The 15,700-nt window shown below is 37.9% G+C and overlaps 1 protein-coding gene across 5 annotated transcripts in view; it reads left to right on the top strand.

The window, feature by feature from the left end:
• Window positions 1-15,700, top strand: part of FRY (FRY microtubule binding protein) — a 361,507-nt gene that overhangs the window by 219,377 nt on the left and 126,430 nt on the right. For all 5 annotated transcript variants that reach the window (XM_064493224.1, XM_064493223.1, XM_010994182.3 and 2 more), the window contains 7 exons: window positions 2,875-3,014; window positions 6,666-6,756; window positions 6,975-7,054; window positions 7,160-7,240; window positions 12,653-12,821; window positions 15,219-15,311; window positions 15,406-15,504. In XM_064493224.1, the coding sequence (XP_064349294.1) occupies window positions 2,875-3,014; window positions 6,666-6,756; window positions 6,975-7,054; window positions 7,160-7,240; window positions 12,653-12,821; window positions 15,219-15,311; window positions 15,406-15,504 (753 nt within the window). The remainder of the gene's footprint in view (window positions 1-2,874; window positions 3,015-6,665; window positions 6,757-6,974; window positions 7,055-7,159; window positions 7,241-12,652; window positions 12,822-15,218; window positions 15,312-15,405; window positions 15,505-15,700) is intronic.

The following is a 15,700-nucleotide window of genomic DNA, read 5'->3' as shown; positions in this document are numbered from 1 at the left end:
TTGAGGAAATATCCTTTCTGGGGCTAGGGTAACTTTAAAGAGAACTAGTAATTTACCCACCTTGCCAGAATTATTTGCTTTCCTCTAAAAATTTATTGTTATTATATCCATGGGAAGAACAGGAAAATTTGTGGCTATGAAGGTTATAGCATGGAAGAGAAGGCTCTTTAAAAAAAATTAGATGTTTTTAAGTTACAAAAACCTGATAACAGTGAGCAGGTTCACAGAGCAGGCTGAATGCAGCAGTCTGTTTATTTTTTAACTTATTTTAACCCATAACTAAAGATAATGTGCAATTTTGTGTATGTACATCTAACCATAACTGTAAGAGAGAGAGCATGAAATGAACTACCAAGAAAAAGAATCTGAGGAAGAAAGCAGTCGTTGTTTTGTTCGCTCTTAGAGCTTATTTTAAAGGCAACAATGGAGGGAGGAGGGTGTGGCTCAGTGGTAGAGCACATGCTTAGCATGCACGAGGTCCTGGGTTCAATCCCTAGTACCTCCATCAAAAATGAATAAATAAACCTAATTACCTTCCTTCCTCCAAAGAACCATCACCACCAACAAAAAGTAACAAAATTTTAAAACATTGAATTAAAAAAAGAATAGAAAGCAGTTCTTAAAAAATTAAAAATAAAGGTGACAATGGAAAATTCTGTTGACATGGAGCACTTCAGCGTTCATTGCTCTCGTTTCCTGCTTTATAAAAGGAGGTTAAGCCTCGCCTGCTTAACTGCAGGAATATTTTAAGTTAACTAAGGTTTTCCATTTCTTCTGCCACCTCCCTAGCTCAGGCTCTGATCACTCATGCCTGGAACTGTTACGGTAACCTCATTCCATTCAAGCCTCTGTGTGTCTGTTCTCTAAACCGCCTGTTAGCAAACCCTTCTGGTCCCCCCTACACGTCACTGCTAGATTCAGCCTCCCCAGACACCATTTTTATGGGCTCAGTATCCTATTCAGAAATCTTTAGGGGCGTCCCATTTCCTAGAGAAGAAAACTGAGAATTGTTGGACTGGCATTTGAAGTACCTTTTATAGAGAATTAGTTCCAACTTAAAATGTGCAACATTATTTCCCTCCATGCTGGTATACCAAAGTCCCAACACCAGTCAGATAATTTTTTCTTTCAGTTCCTTCATTAAATTAATCATATAATCATTCTAACAAACAATTATTTTGCACCTTCATTACCAGATGATTTCCTGCTTAGGCTCCCTGCTTAGTTTCTTTCTTGACTCTGATTTCAAATTTCTGACCTTTCTCGAAAAGGCCCAGGGAAAATCCTACCTTCATTTCCCTTAAACACCTCCCTACCCACTCCATCTGGGGATCTCTCTCCAGAGAACTCCTGATTTTAATATGCACTTTTCATATGTTAGTGTGTTCCCTCGTGGTCTTATTTTCTATATATTCCTACTTAGAGTATCAAATTGGGATCATACCAATTAAATAATCTTTCATTTTTTTTCACTTAATGTATCATGAACATTTTCATATCATTCAATATTTTTGAAATAGGGTTTTTAATGGTTTCATAGATGGGCTATATCAAATTCTGCCTTGTTTTAAGGCATTTACATATAGCTGGACATTTGACTTGTTTACATTTTTTTTGCTATAATAGGTAATGCTGTCCTGAACATTCTTACTCATCTCTAATTACGTACTTGAGATAAATTCCTGAGTGGGCTTATGAAGTGTGATTTTTATTAGGTTCTTGATATGTATTTCCAAATTACCTTCCAGATGTTACGCCAAGTTTTTCTTTTATCTGTAGTGTATGAACATGTCCATTTTATCACTGTTTCATCAGCACTGGGTGTTATAATTTGCTGATACTGTTTGTTAATTAAGCAATTAAAATCTATCTCATTGCAGTTTTATATATTCTGATTATAAGACCTTTATCAGAGAGGCGTTTTGAAAATATTTTCTCCCAGTCTGTGATCTGTCTTTTCATCACTTTAACAGTATCTTTCTAAAAGAATAAGCTTTTAATTTTGATAATTTTCAGTATATCGAATTACCATGGACTTTGCTTTTGGTTTGATACCTAAGAAATCCTTGCTTACCCCCAAATCACAAGGATTTTCTGCTACGTTTTCTTCAGAAATTTTATAGTTTTAGGTGTTACTCTTAAGTCTGTGATCTATTTTCAGTTAATTTTTGCATATTGTATGAGATACGGATTGAGGTTCATTTTTTTGGTGATAATGAGTAAAAGATCAGGAATCTTTCCAGGTAAGGAAATTAGAATGACTCATCTATCAAAAGCATATTTGTTGTTTAAAGAAAAGGGGGAAAGTTTGCCTTTAATGTAACACAGGGTGAATTATTGCTGCTGACTCGTATCTTGAGTCTAATTTGGGGCAGACCTCAGATTACTGTATGAATGGTTATTGGTAGGAAACCATACACTGTATTATCACATAGGTTATTTGTTTGGAGGATGGATCTGCTTATTTCACCTAAGCGATTAATGTAAGTGTATTAATTAATGTATGTGTTTATATAACAAGCATTTTTGAGGCTCTAAGAAGTACAAGGCACTGTACTTCTTAGATGGTGTGGGAAAATAATTTCTTTATGGTCCATGAACAACCTGTATGCAGTTTCCATCTGATTTTTAGAATGAAAGAGAGTCAAAGTAACTAACTTTCTTAAACTACAAAGTTGTTATTCTGTCAGGAACATCTGTCAACAGTAAGAAAGTCGGGCACTTGGGAATGTCCGAATAAAGATATTTAAGGAGAGGACTGTGATAAATAAGAAAACTTTGTAGTGAGTATGGTTTGGAGTTCATTGTGAGATGAAATTTCTCAGTAGTTGGCGGTGCCACCCATGCTTTTTATTCGCCTGTTTTTCCCTGTAGGTCATCAGCTCAATGAGCTCCCTTTCTGAGTACTGCCTGCCTTCTATTCTGCGGACATTGTTTGACTGGTACAAAAGGCAAAATGGCATTGAGGATGAATCACATGAATACAGACCAAGAACAAGCAATAAATCCAAAAGGTACATTTCTTTTGTGTCAGGATTATGAGGATTATAGTCTTTCTTTCTTTTTTCCTTTCCTTCCTTTCTTCTTTCCTTCTTTTTTTTTTTTTTCTTTCTTTTTTTCCTTCTTTTTTCTTAAGAAACAAATCAAAGTGGGAGTTACAAGGCATCTAGGTCCTCCTGCCTCTTCACACACAAGCACACGCTGCAGGGGCCCCCTTGTCTGGCAGGCAGCACATTTGGGATATTAGTCACTGTCAGCTGCCACAGGTTGAAAGTGCACACTCGGCCTTATTTTGACCTCGGTGAGGGCAAGGTGTAAGGGACCCCAGGTAGCCCTCTGCCTGCTTCTCTCCTGGGCCCTCTCTCCTCCAGTCTGCTTCTAGAGGCAGAAGGTCGGTGGCAGGCCCTGCACAACACGGCCTAGATGTTTGGGTTCACATTTGTAATCTCGATTGCCCGGTCCTGGTGCTGCCACTGATCAGCCACTTGACTTTGGGCAACTCACCACCTCTCGCTACCTCAGTCTCTTTATGAGCAAAGCAGGGAAGTCAGATTACCCCAACTCTAACTTCCCTTCCAGCTGAGAATTGTGTTTATTCGTTCTGTGGTTCCCTTCTCTTGTGATTTTGACAAGTGGGACTTGCTGCTACAGGAGCTGTTCAGCAGCCATAAAACTTCAAATTCTCATTCTGTCCAATGCAGGTGTGTCCCGAGAATTTTAGGTAAATACATACAATTTCATATGCTTGAAATCAACCTATTATAGCAAGGGAGCAAATATGAGAAAATTTAATATGTTTACTTTTTTTAAAAAACCAGATTATTTTAAAAGCAGATTTCTCCACATGAATTGATTATACTTTTTTATGCTTTTAAAGACAATAAACTGAAGTTAATCACTTAGAAGAATCAGATATTAACTACTGCTTGTGAGTGTTTTATCTCTGTCCTTTTTCTTGACACCCCTAATACTTCTTAAAAATATATAAACTTCTTTTGAAATTGAAGACCTGTCATTTTACCAAATTACATATCACGTGAACTTATAGTTCCGTTTTGTAATATGTACAAAGGCTTGAGTTTATGCAAGATTCAACCATTTGCTTATCACTTTGGGGGAGAGATTAATAACTTTTTCATATTGAATAATACTTTTAGTTGAAAGCTTTTTTAAAAAATTGAGCTATAATTTACATACCATAAAATGCTTCCTTTTAAAGTGTGTAATTCCGTGTTTTTAGTATATTCACAGAGTAGTACAGCCATCAGCACTGTCTAATTCAGGAATATTTTTATCACCTCAAATTGGGGGGATGATAATTTTTATCACCCCATACTAATTGGCAGTCTCTCATAAATAGATTTTTAATGTATCAGATTTAAAGGGAGAATTTTGATTCTGTGTCTGAAAGTGGTTCAGATGGTATGATTAATAAATTAATGAGATCACTTTACTATTTCCCCCATATTACATTCAGCTTATGAAAACTGTAACTAAAGCTTTCTGGGGATGGGGAGTGGGGCAGTTTTAGTGAGCTGAATTAAGTAAGTTTTAATTTTGTTCCTCTGTTTTGTTAGAATTTAGTTATTAAAAGTAGGTTTTTCATGAGTTGATTTCTTATGCATTGAAAATAGTAGGTTTTGGGGTTGTATTAATGATTCTTTTCAGGATATGAGAGTAATTGTTGAGATTAGATACAGAATCAGGACAGGGAAACCCAACTCTCTTGCATCTTAGTTGGCATTTTAAAGTTTAAACTAAGAAAGAGAGAAATGTTTGTGACAAAGCCAACAGAATGAGGGTCTCTAGAATATGATGTAGTTAATAAAGGGAGTTTCTGTTACTAGAAACAAGAAAAGAGGAACTTCAGGGAGAAGCATAAGCAACTGAAAACAGTCAAATGTGATGGATGTGTGTTTGGGTTATGATTTCTAAGATTAGTATAGTATCAACATTTTGACTGCCAAATAAATTTGTCGGATGCCTCTGGCTCCTGGCAGTTAGACCTCAAACCAGCAATAAAGTTGAATTCATCATTGGAAATGTATGTCTTAACTTTCATTTGAAAGCATTATTAAATAAAATAGAATCAGGAGTTAAATTTTTTTTTTCTACCAAAATTTTTTTGCTACTTTCTCAAGGTCCTCTGGCCTCTTTTGAAGACCCTTACTAGCTTCCTCCTCTCCACTGTGCTGGTCACGTTTGAGAGTTTTCCTTCCCTGTGGTCTTCAGGCTTCTTGTTTCCCTACCATGGTGTAACCCTGGGTCAGACTTGTGGACACCCTCTTTTTAATGCAGCTCCGTATGTTTTCCCCTCCCCTCCTCCATCTGGCAGTAACACTTTCTAGTTCTGGTGGGTTTCAAAGGACTCCAGATGGATGATTTGGTCCACCGCTCTTCCTCCTGGCAGGACCGTTTGTAAATGATCCTGAATGAATGAGCTCCTACCCTGTCCATACATTTCCCCTTGAAAGTTAAAGCTGCAGCTTCCTTTGTTAACCTGCTCTGTCACCTACTTGACTTGCTCAAGGCTGGGGAGCTCCTCCAGAGTTCTTCTTTATATCTTTTAAATATCACCTTTTTCTCCTCACTCTTTTCTGACTGTAGAGAAAGAACGTTCCCTATTTAACATAAGTCTTGGCTTATTTTGAAATTGTCTGCCTGACAAATCCAAATCCTGTCCTCCTGTCTCACTGGTTTTATTTAATATATGAGTACTGAGCAGTTGTATGTTTGGGAGACTGTACTAAGTACTTACATGTTTTATCTTACTTAATACCCAAACAGACCTTACTAGAATTACCATTATTAGTCCGAGTTTATAGATGGAAAAATCACTGGTAAGTGGAAGAGGCATAATTTTAACCCAGGACTGTTCCACGCTAAAACCAGTGCCCTCAGCCGCCGTTCTGTGCTAAGGAGCTCGGCAGTCACTTCATTTGTTCAGTTCCCAGTTAGCCCTCAGTCAGCACGTTAGACAAGCAGGAAGTGAAGGGGGCTGGCGTTGAACTCACATTTCTGTCCTCTTGCCGGTGAGAATTCTGCTCCCTAACTTTTGAATGAGTTCAGATGGCTCCACTTTGCCCCTCTTAACCTCCATCTGCCTTCTAATCTTTCTCTCTTCCACCACCCCTCCACTTCTTTCTTCCTCTTGTCAGTCTCAAGTGACAGAAGGTCACAAGGAAAGGGACGAGGGGAGAAAAAGAGAAGTAATGCTGATCCCTTTCTCCACCCACCGCAGTCCTGCTCTGGTTGGTAATCATATTATTTCTCTCCAATGTTGAGCTCTTTCCACAAGATCCTTTCAGTGTCTGCCTCCAGCATGGCAGCCCTGTCTCGTGTTTGTTTTCATTTTACAGGTGGTAGGATTCCTGGGTTGAAAGGTACCTTGAAAAGTCCGTAAGATGAAGTTGTAGACTCACAAATAGCTATTTCAAATTGACATTGTTGAAAATTTAAAACATGAGTCAAATATTTGGATCCAGTATTTGTCCACGGCACCACACTGATCATAGGAATAACTTTCGCATGTATTTCCCATTGCAATCTTGTTGTCACAGAACTGGTTTGCAGTCCACTGGGGATGGGTCCTAGATTTTTGGTGAATTATATCACTCTGAGAATATTTTCCGTGCCATTTAATGCTAGTATTTTAAATTTTACAGTGATGAACAGCAGCGAGATTATTTAATGGAAAGACGGGACCTCGCCATTGACTTTATTTTTTCTTTAGTGTTAATAGAAGTTTTGAAACAGGTAGGTCATAAATTTACTATTACTTTTATATAAGACTTATTTATCTAAAAATGACTTACTTTTTAAGGCCTAAGTTTATTAAGTTGTTCATGAGTTTCACATACTGGGTCATATGAATTATATTTATTGATTGCTAAAGGCCATGTATAGTCACTGGAAGTACTGATTTGATCTTTAATATTCCTTTCCAAATTAAGAGTCATCTTTTTTTTTTCCAGATTCCACTTCATCCTGTAATAGACAGCTTAATACATGATGTTATTAACTTGGCTTTCAAGCACTTTAAATACAAAGAAGGGTAAAGTAATTTCTCACCTTAGAATTTTGAAGAAGTTGGGTTCTTAAAGCTAAATCAAGTCTGCTCTTTTCAGATGACCTGATTATCTAACTGTATCTTATTTAGGTACCTTGGTCCTAACACTGGCAATATGCACATTGTGGCCGACCTGTATGCTGAAGTCATTGGAGTGCTGGCCCAAGCTAAGTAAGTGAGCCTCAGAGTGCTTTACCGAAAAGCATATGTGCCCCTTCTCTGTGCCACCCAGCCCTCCTCTCGGGAAGGGGGAGGTTGTGAGTTTACAGGAAACTGCGGTTCTTTTTGCTGTGTGTGCCCTGTCTCTGAACCACGCTAAGAGCTCCCCAAGGCGAGTACCAGGTCTTTTTCCAATTTGTTTTCTCCGTTATCTTTTTCACTTGGCACTGGGGCCAGACCCTAAGAGACCGTGGGTTCCAGACTGCTGCAGCAGAGAAGGAAATGAACTACCCACAGTACTTTTCTCCCTGCCCAATTTTCCAAAGAAGTTTATCAGTTTTAAAAGTTTTGTTTTCTGTATTCCATGAGTAGGTGGTTATGATACAGCATCTGAGTAGGAAAATTCCATTCTAGAATGTCCCTTTACTATAGGCCTTACTTAATTCAACTGAGCTAAAAACGTCCCAGACTCTGTCATGGAAACAAGTCGGAAAATTCTCATTGCTAAATTTATCTGGCCCCATAACACTACTTAGCAGGCTAGAACAAAGTGGCATTAGGCTATTAGCAATAATATACTTCTTCCAAAAGTGATGTCACACCCTATTCACCCGTCTTCTTATTCAACTCTGAGGCAAATTGGGCAGGATCCTGAATGCCTAAGGTTAGGCAGAGTGAGCCAGAGACATCACGTAAATCCAAGCCAAGAGGCCAGCTTGGAGCAACGGTGATGCCCTGATCCTTGTGAAATGCAATCCTCAGAAAGACTTTTATCTTCAAGAGATGGAATTTCCTAACTTAGCAGCATGGAAATACTCAATTTATCAAAAGACAAAATTTTTAAAAAGTACTTACGCAACAACCTTACCTAGCCAAAACATAGACAAGAACTCAGGAAACAGACCTGAAAGATGATTTATTTAATCTAACCCCATTTATCTATTCATCTAGACTACTTACTGTTAGGTGGAAGAGAGGTAGCTACACTGACACACGGAGAAGTAGCAAACTCAAAAACTGACAGCAACAGAGAAAAAAGAAAAATTGGCCAAAGCATTCATACGAACTAAATAATAGAGTTATGTGGACCATTTCGCGTGAGAATGTGTTGTATTTTTTTTATAGCCCATTGTAATAGCTGCGGTTCATGAGTCATCAAGAAAGAAAAGTGTGTAATGCGTTTTGGAGAGATTTCCATTGCAATTAAATAATGCAAGTATTGGCTTTTTGAAGGAATAAGCTGCAATTATCTGGCAAATTAACTCATGTGTTTCTACCTCATTCCTAGAAAAGATCAGAAAAATGAGTTGTTAATATGTGTTTTGGCCGATTTGTCAAACCCTGAAAATCTCATCATGTTCCTTTGTAATTCTCTTGTGATTATCCCTGCATAACTGTCTTATATAATCATTTGGAAAATTTGATATACCAAAAATGACTTCTTGTGTTTTTCTTAGTTTTTGTGCATTATGCATAACAGTGTCAGTTACTATAGAAGGAGCTTCCTTAGCTACATTGATTTTGAACTGTTGGAGAATGAATTGGGAAGCATGGTCATAATTAAGCAACATTCTAAGGTTGTGGGAATTTCCATATCAGGTCAGATTTATGATCCTCCAAGCCAGTATTTTCTTGCCAACAGTGGCTTTTTTAATTTTCATGATGTCAATATTTGTCTGAATTCTGCAACAGCAGGCTATAACAAATGCCTCAATTTGAACAATGCTCCAGTACTTTCTAGTCACAAGAAAACGCCTTGGCCAGTGGGTTCTTACCATAATAAATAGTAATTACAATGATAGATTCTCAACCAGTCAATACTGAGTTAATCTTTATTGATAGACGGTATAATCTTCAACTGGTGTCATATTACAAATCATCACAGTACATTCTTCTCATGAGTATACCAGGATCCTTACTTTATTGGTGCCTTAGAAAATTACTGCTCCCTTTGATCTCAGGGGGGAAAAAGGATGTATGCTTATCTAGCTAGTATAGGCTGGTTATCATTAAAAAAATAATAAACTTGAGTAATGGAGCAATTGTAATTTTAGACTTTATATCTAGATCCCAGTGGTAATGCATATGAAATATTTTCTTCATTATGACTTTAGTTATTAATGCTTAGTTTGATCTTTAAGTTTTAGCCGAATCACCAATTTTCATCTTACTAATGATAATGCACTTAATTCCTATCACTAAGGGGAAAATTTTTTTTTGCCGTTAAGTGATCTCCACCTTGACTTTTTCAGTCAATTAAGTTAAAATTGGATTTTTTTAAGGTAAGTTTCTTTGATTAAAATCTGGTATATTCATTTAAATAGTGATAGTTGTTTATAAAGTTCATAATTTCAAAACTACTCTCTCTTTATGTGATATAATTTTAATGTATATATTCTTATACTCTCACTTTAATGGTATATACTATACATTTTAAAGCAGAAGACCAAGTAATCATTTAGTTACTGTATTTGCTAAAGGATACTAAACACTAAAGTCATGGTCATTAAAAAGAAATTAATTTTTTCCTAAAATTACTTTAAGGGAAAATAGATTTTAAGCACAAATAGCTTTTTGGGTTATTTTTATTTTAAAATAACATTTTTATGTCACTTGGAGCTTTTTAAAGTAAAAGATAGCCATATTTATTTTTAAATGGGAAGTAGACTTTAGCCACTAACTCATGAGAATATTGAAATAGTGAGGCGTACAAATAACCTGCCTTTTCTTACCTCTCCTTGTTTCAGTTGTGAGTTAGCAATGGAAAACACACTTTTCTAAGTATCATGTGATCTTTAAAACAATATAACTCAATAAATAAATAAATAGACAATATAACTCTAATCTGTAAAGTTATCTTTGTCCTTGTAAACACTCACATTTCAAAATTAAAACCATAGATAGTTTTTTTAGTGTTTGGAACTAACTTGAATTAAAATGTAATGTTAAAAAATCTAGTAGGGTTGGGAATTATTAAATTTTTATAATCTTGATCGAAAGTGTCACTTCAGTTGCTTTGCAGTGCCATTTCTGCTTCCTGTTCTTCACCTGTCTTTGCCTGAAGACCTCAGCTCACCCTTCACCCCAACACAAATCCCCTGTGAGATCTCCCCTAATTATCCAGAAGGAAAAAGCCCCTCATTCCCCAATGCCCCCTAGTCTCTTTAAGTATATTATTCACATAAAAAGCATGTGAAATGAGAGAGTGATCTGGTCTGGGGCATTTAACCTTCCTGAAGGATCAGAGAGATCCAGACGAAGTCCCAGGCACAAGCTAACACACCTCAAAAATAATAATAATGATTGTTTTTAAAATTGTTATTATTCACATGGCTTTTGGGCAATGCTACATTGCTGCATCTTCCCAATCAAGTTGTACACTATTCTAGATAGGGCAGGGGCTGCACTTCCTAGCTCGTGACTGTCTGAGGTAGCTACGGAATAGTGGAAATTCTTGGAATTCAGATTAGAAGTTCTGTGTTTGAGTCTTATCTTTGTCACTTTGATCTTCCGGTCAGTTTCATCATTCATAAAATGGAAACACACTTGCTACCTGACTCAATGGATTGTAGTGAAGATAAGAATGTGAAAGAGTATAATGTGCATGGTAAAGCGTAAGACATCTTACAAGGGCATCTAATTGTTATTCCTAGAATCACCTAAAGGGCTTGTTAAACAAGATCACTGGACTCATCCCCAGGCTATTCAGCAGGTGTGGAGTGAGCCAGAGAATGTATATTGCTCACAAGTTCCCAGTTGAGGCTGATGCTGCTGATCTGGGGACCACACTGTGAGAATCACTGGTCTAGACATCATTTAGCTCAGAGAGTAAGAGTAGGAACTCTAGAGCCAGACACGTGGGTTAAAATTCTGGCTCCACCACTTATGTGCTGTGTGACGTTAGCACATTATCTACTGGAGTTGTTGTGAGGACTAAATGAGTTGCTAGATGTAAAGCTCACTGAACTTGCCACATACTATGAGTGCTTTATGTCTACTTGCTGCTGTCACCACCACCATCATCATCATCACCACCATCAACATCATCACCACCATCATCACCATCCCCATCATCTTCACCATCATCATCATCTTTTTTTTCTATAAGAAGTAGAAAAGAATGATGATGCTGGAATAAATTTACATCTTCTGCTTCATTGCTGCCTTAAAATCTTTTCTTGCTATATGCAGCAAACAAAAAAAAATTCATAAATTGTTTAGAAAATACAATTTTAACACATTGTTATCAAAAAAAAATCACATAACCTCCTCCACTCAAGCCAAGCATGAGAAAATTGCCGACTCTCACGAAGCCCCTGACACCCAACTTACCAGTCATACACCCCTTGCTGTGCCTTTTGGTGAAGCCGTACCTGTGTGTTTACACCTACTTTAGATGTCCTGAAATTTCTACTTTGGGGTGTCGAGGGTTGTCGTTTCAAACTTCTGGGATTCTATTAGTTGGCCTTTAACTTGTGGAATCATAGTTACCCTCTCTGATCATGCCCTCTTACTTAATTGATCTTTTGCGGAAACTCAGGCTGATTGTCTCAGGAAAAAATACAGTGAGTCTTAGAATGCTTTCCCTGTTTTTTTTTTTTTAACTAATAGTCAAATCAACCATCTCGGAAAGTGTTTGAATAACTTGTCTGTTCGTGATCTTACGTGCTCAGAGAATTTGCTGCTGCTTTCTGTCCTCCTGGGATCTATTCTTTTTAATCTTATATGATAATGTTGTTGTAATTAATATTATCAATTATTAATATTATTTTACTTTCAGACAATGCAAATGCCTTAAGCTCCTTGGGGACTGTGAGTTTTTACTTGTGAAATCCCATGCATGTAGTGGAGAGTTAGTCAGCTTTTGGAGATGATTTGAGTTTTCCCATTGCTAGATTTTCCTTCAGCCTAAAAATACTTTTTTCAACAATCATTAGCCTAAGACTATAAAAGAAACAACAACAGAAAACTTTGGAAATGAATGTAAGAATATTACTTGGCATTGTTTGCTGTCATTATCAGAAATACCTGGCCTTGTATGTTACTGTCCGCCTGTTCACAATTGGAAACTTCAGGCCTCTGGGGTCTGTAAACATGGTGGAAATTGCTAAGCCTGAGGAAATGAAGCTTTTCGTCAGGCTCAATTTGAGAGCTAGACCATTCCGAAAGAGTCTGAATAACCTTGGGTCTTCTCCCTGGGCTGAAGGAGAGGTTGAGCATCTGACAGAATAAGAGAAGAAAGGAGGAGACTGGATTCTTTCCCAAATCCCCCGTATCAAAACCTTTACAAGAGGACAGCCACTGTACCTCACCTGATTCGAAGGACCCCCATCACTGTGCCCTGACAGTCCCAGACGCTGGACGCCTCTATTACAGTCACTTTCCTACCCGTTATTTGATCAGTCACTCATGTTCTCTTCCTAGATTCCCTGCTGTGAAGAAGAAATTTATGGCAGAGCTAAAAGAATTACGGCACAAAGAGCAGAGCCCCTATGTGGTTCAGAGCATCATCAGCTTGATAATGGGGATGAAATTCTTTCGAATTAAGATGTATCCAGTGGAAGACTTTGAAGCCTCTCTTCAGTTTATGCAGGTAATGTCTTGGGCAGGAGAAGTGAGCGTCTTTCCTCAGTGTAACAGACCTGGGAGGTGAACACCCATTCACTTGTCAACGTGGGAAAAAGCCCTACTTTTTTTCCCTCGGTGATTCCTAAAGTGTTTCATAACCAAATAATTGCGTTTAAGGCACATAATTTAATTTTTAAAGTCATATCATCTTTGGAGTAGGATGTACAGTGAAATCTTATCTGTGAAATTTTTTTTCTCTTTTTTTACCTATTGGCTGCCATTGTTCTGTCAATAAATATAGCTAAGTTTTTACTTTTTCAGACTGATTGCATTGCATTGGCTATGTTAACATTTCTAGGCGTGAGAACTTTAAATAGTGAAATCCTTTTTTATTCATAGTATAAAAAGGAATCAATTTTTAAAAATCAACCAAATCATACAGGTTTAGGTGTCTACCCAGTGTTCACCATTATGTATTAAAAAAAAAAAAAGAATGTTGCTAATGAGGATTTCCCAGAATACACAGCTCTCTTAGATTTTATAGAACTTTAGTATTTGAAGGGATTTTTCCCTAATGCTATTGTGAGTTAGATTTAGTGAGGATCTTAATGAAGATTGTAGATACAGGGGTTATGAATGTAGGTTGTGCCACTTTTATAATCCAAGGGACAGACAACAGCAAGTCACCTGTTGCTGAGGATTTAGAGAAAGTGGAACCTTCATACTCTGCTGGTGGGAATATAAAACAGCTCAGCAGCTTGGGAAGACTGTCTGGCAGTTCCTCAGATGTTTAAATCTAGAATTACTGTATAATCCAGTAATTCCAAGTCTAGGTGCAGTATCCAAGAGAAATAAAAATATACGTCCACGCAAAAACTTGCATGCAAATGTTCGTGGCAGCGTTATTAATAATAGCATATGTCCAGGATGGGCAAATCCACAGAGACAGAAAGTAGGTTAGTTGTGTCGTTTGCTGGAGAAGGGGGTGTGAGTAACGGGCTGGGGATGACTGCTAACAGGTGCCGTGTTTCTCTCGTGGATGATGAAAAGTTTCTAAATTGGACTGTGGTGAAAGATGTACAATTGTGAATATACTAGAAGCTATTGAATTGTACTCTTTAAATGCGTGAATTGCATGATATACGAACTATGTCTCAATAAAGCTGTTAAAAAAAATATAGGCCCTGTATCAAACTTCTTAGGTTTGAATTCAAGCTTCAGTGCTGACCAGCTCTGTGACCTTGGACAAGTCACACTTAACCCCTCCCAGCCTCACTTACCTTGTCTGCAAAGTAGGAACAGTGACTCTAACTGTAGAAGGTGGTTCTGGGCATTCTTGGCGCACGATAAGCACTCAGTAAATGCTAACTATTTTTCTCTCTCTTTCATACTAACGATTTGTCTATCTACGTACTTGAATGACGATTTGAGACAGTACTTACATACATATATAAAATAACATAGGAAAGGGCCCACAATTCTGAGAACCATCAAGCTCCATTGTGGATCAGGAAAACTGTCTCAAAGACTTTCCGTGCTGGCAGCGCCTGTCTTGGACTGATGTCTTAGTATGATATTGATATACTGGGGACCTGAGTAACTGTTGTTGGCAATGGTCCCAATGTTGACTGAAAATAAGTGGTAATAGTGGATACAGATACTAACATGTCATCACAAATACGTGTCGCCTTGGACTCGTCCATGAAAACAACACCTAAAAAAGACCACAGTAATTTACTGCCCTAAAGGCCAGGGAAGAGAAAGGGGCTGGCAGAATTCAGGACACGGCAAATCTTCTAATAAATTATTCCCTGGGCAACCAGAAATACCCTTTCGTAGGCAGGAGTCCACAGGCAAAGAGATCCTTGCTTGAGGATTCGTTCCAAAGGCTCCCTTGTCAGAGGTGGGGAAGGGAGGCATTCCAGACTTGCTCATGAAACTTGTGAATAATAAACACCTAAAATGTCAGGGCTAACAAGTAGACAGCTCTGTGCCGGGGGCTGTCACGGCCTAAAATAAGTTTAGTGTCTTCTGCCTCTTTTCCTATGTTGACCTTCTCTGGGGCTCTGTGTTTGGGATTAATCAAGGACCCAGGGCCCCCCACACAGCAGGTAGCCAATAGAAATTTGTTGGAAATGAATGAAGGAACCAATTCACGCATCTGCTTGCTGGTTATAGGTGCTTTGTCCTTTCAGCGTAGTGATTTGGAGAGAGTGAGAAAACCAGCCTTGCAAAATGTCACTGAAGGTTGTTGTGAACTTAAATATAAATGCCTGAATCTAGTCATTTTAATAGAGTGTAGAATATACTGTGTTAATAGGTATGATTGACTTAAGATATGTTTACTTAAATGTGTTCATGTACATTTTATGTGCACATCTCAATCTTCCTCCCTCCCTTTACTCTTTTTTCTACTTCCTAGGAATGTGCACATTACTTCCTCGAGGTCAAAGACAAAGACATCAAGCATGCCTTGGCTGGGCTTTTTGTTGAAATTCTTGTCCCAGTTGCGGCTGTGAGTTACATTTTCATTTTTAAGAACGTCTTCAGATTGGATCAGAGAATCACCAGTTTCATGAGTATAACATGAACACGCACCTCTGTTTCAGGCTGTCAAAAATGAAGTAAACGTTCCCTGCCTCAGAAACTTCGTCGAAAGCCTGTATGATACCACGCTGGAACTTTCTTCTCGAAAGAAGCATTCCCTGGTTAGTAACTATGAGAAAACCCAGAACACAGAACTATGGAGACTGAAATTCCTAGGCTGAAGTCTGAGTCGTTAACTGTTCCACAGCTGGGAGAATTACTATAGCTCCATCAGAAAGAGGCAGCATTTCAAATCTTGGAGCTTGCACCTAGTGTTGACCATGATTGAATTGTGGTAATGTCAGGAGATGAAACCAT

Source organism: Camelus dromedarius, chromosome 13, assembly GCF_036321535.1.
Source record: "Camelus dromedarius isolate mCamDro1 chromosome 13, mCamDro1.pat, whole genome shotgun sequence".
NCBI classification, from domain to species: Eukaryota; Metazoa; Chordata; class Mammalia; order Artiodactyla; family Camelidae; genus Camelus; species Camelus dromedarius.
This window is presented reverse-complemented; position numbering and strand designations above follow the sequence as displayed.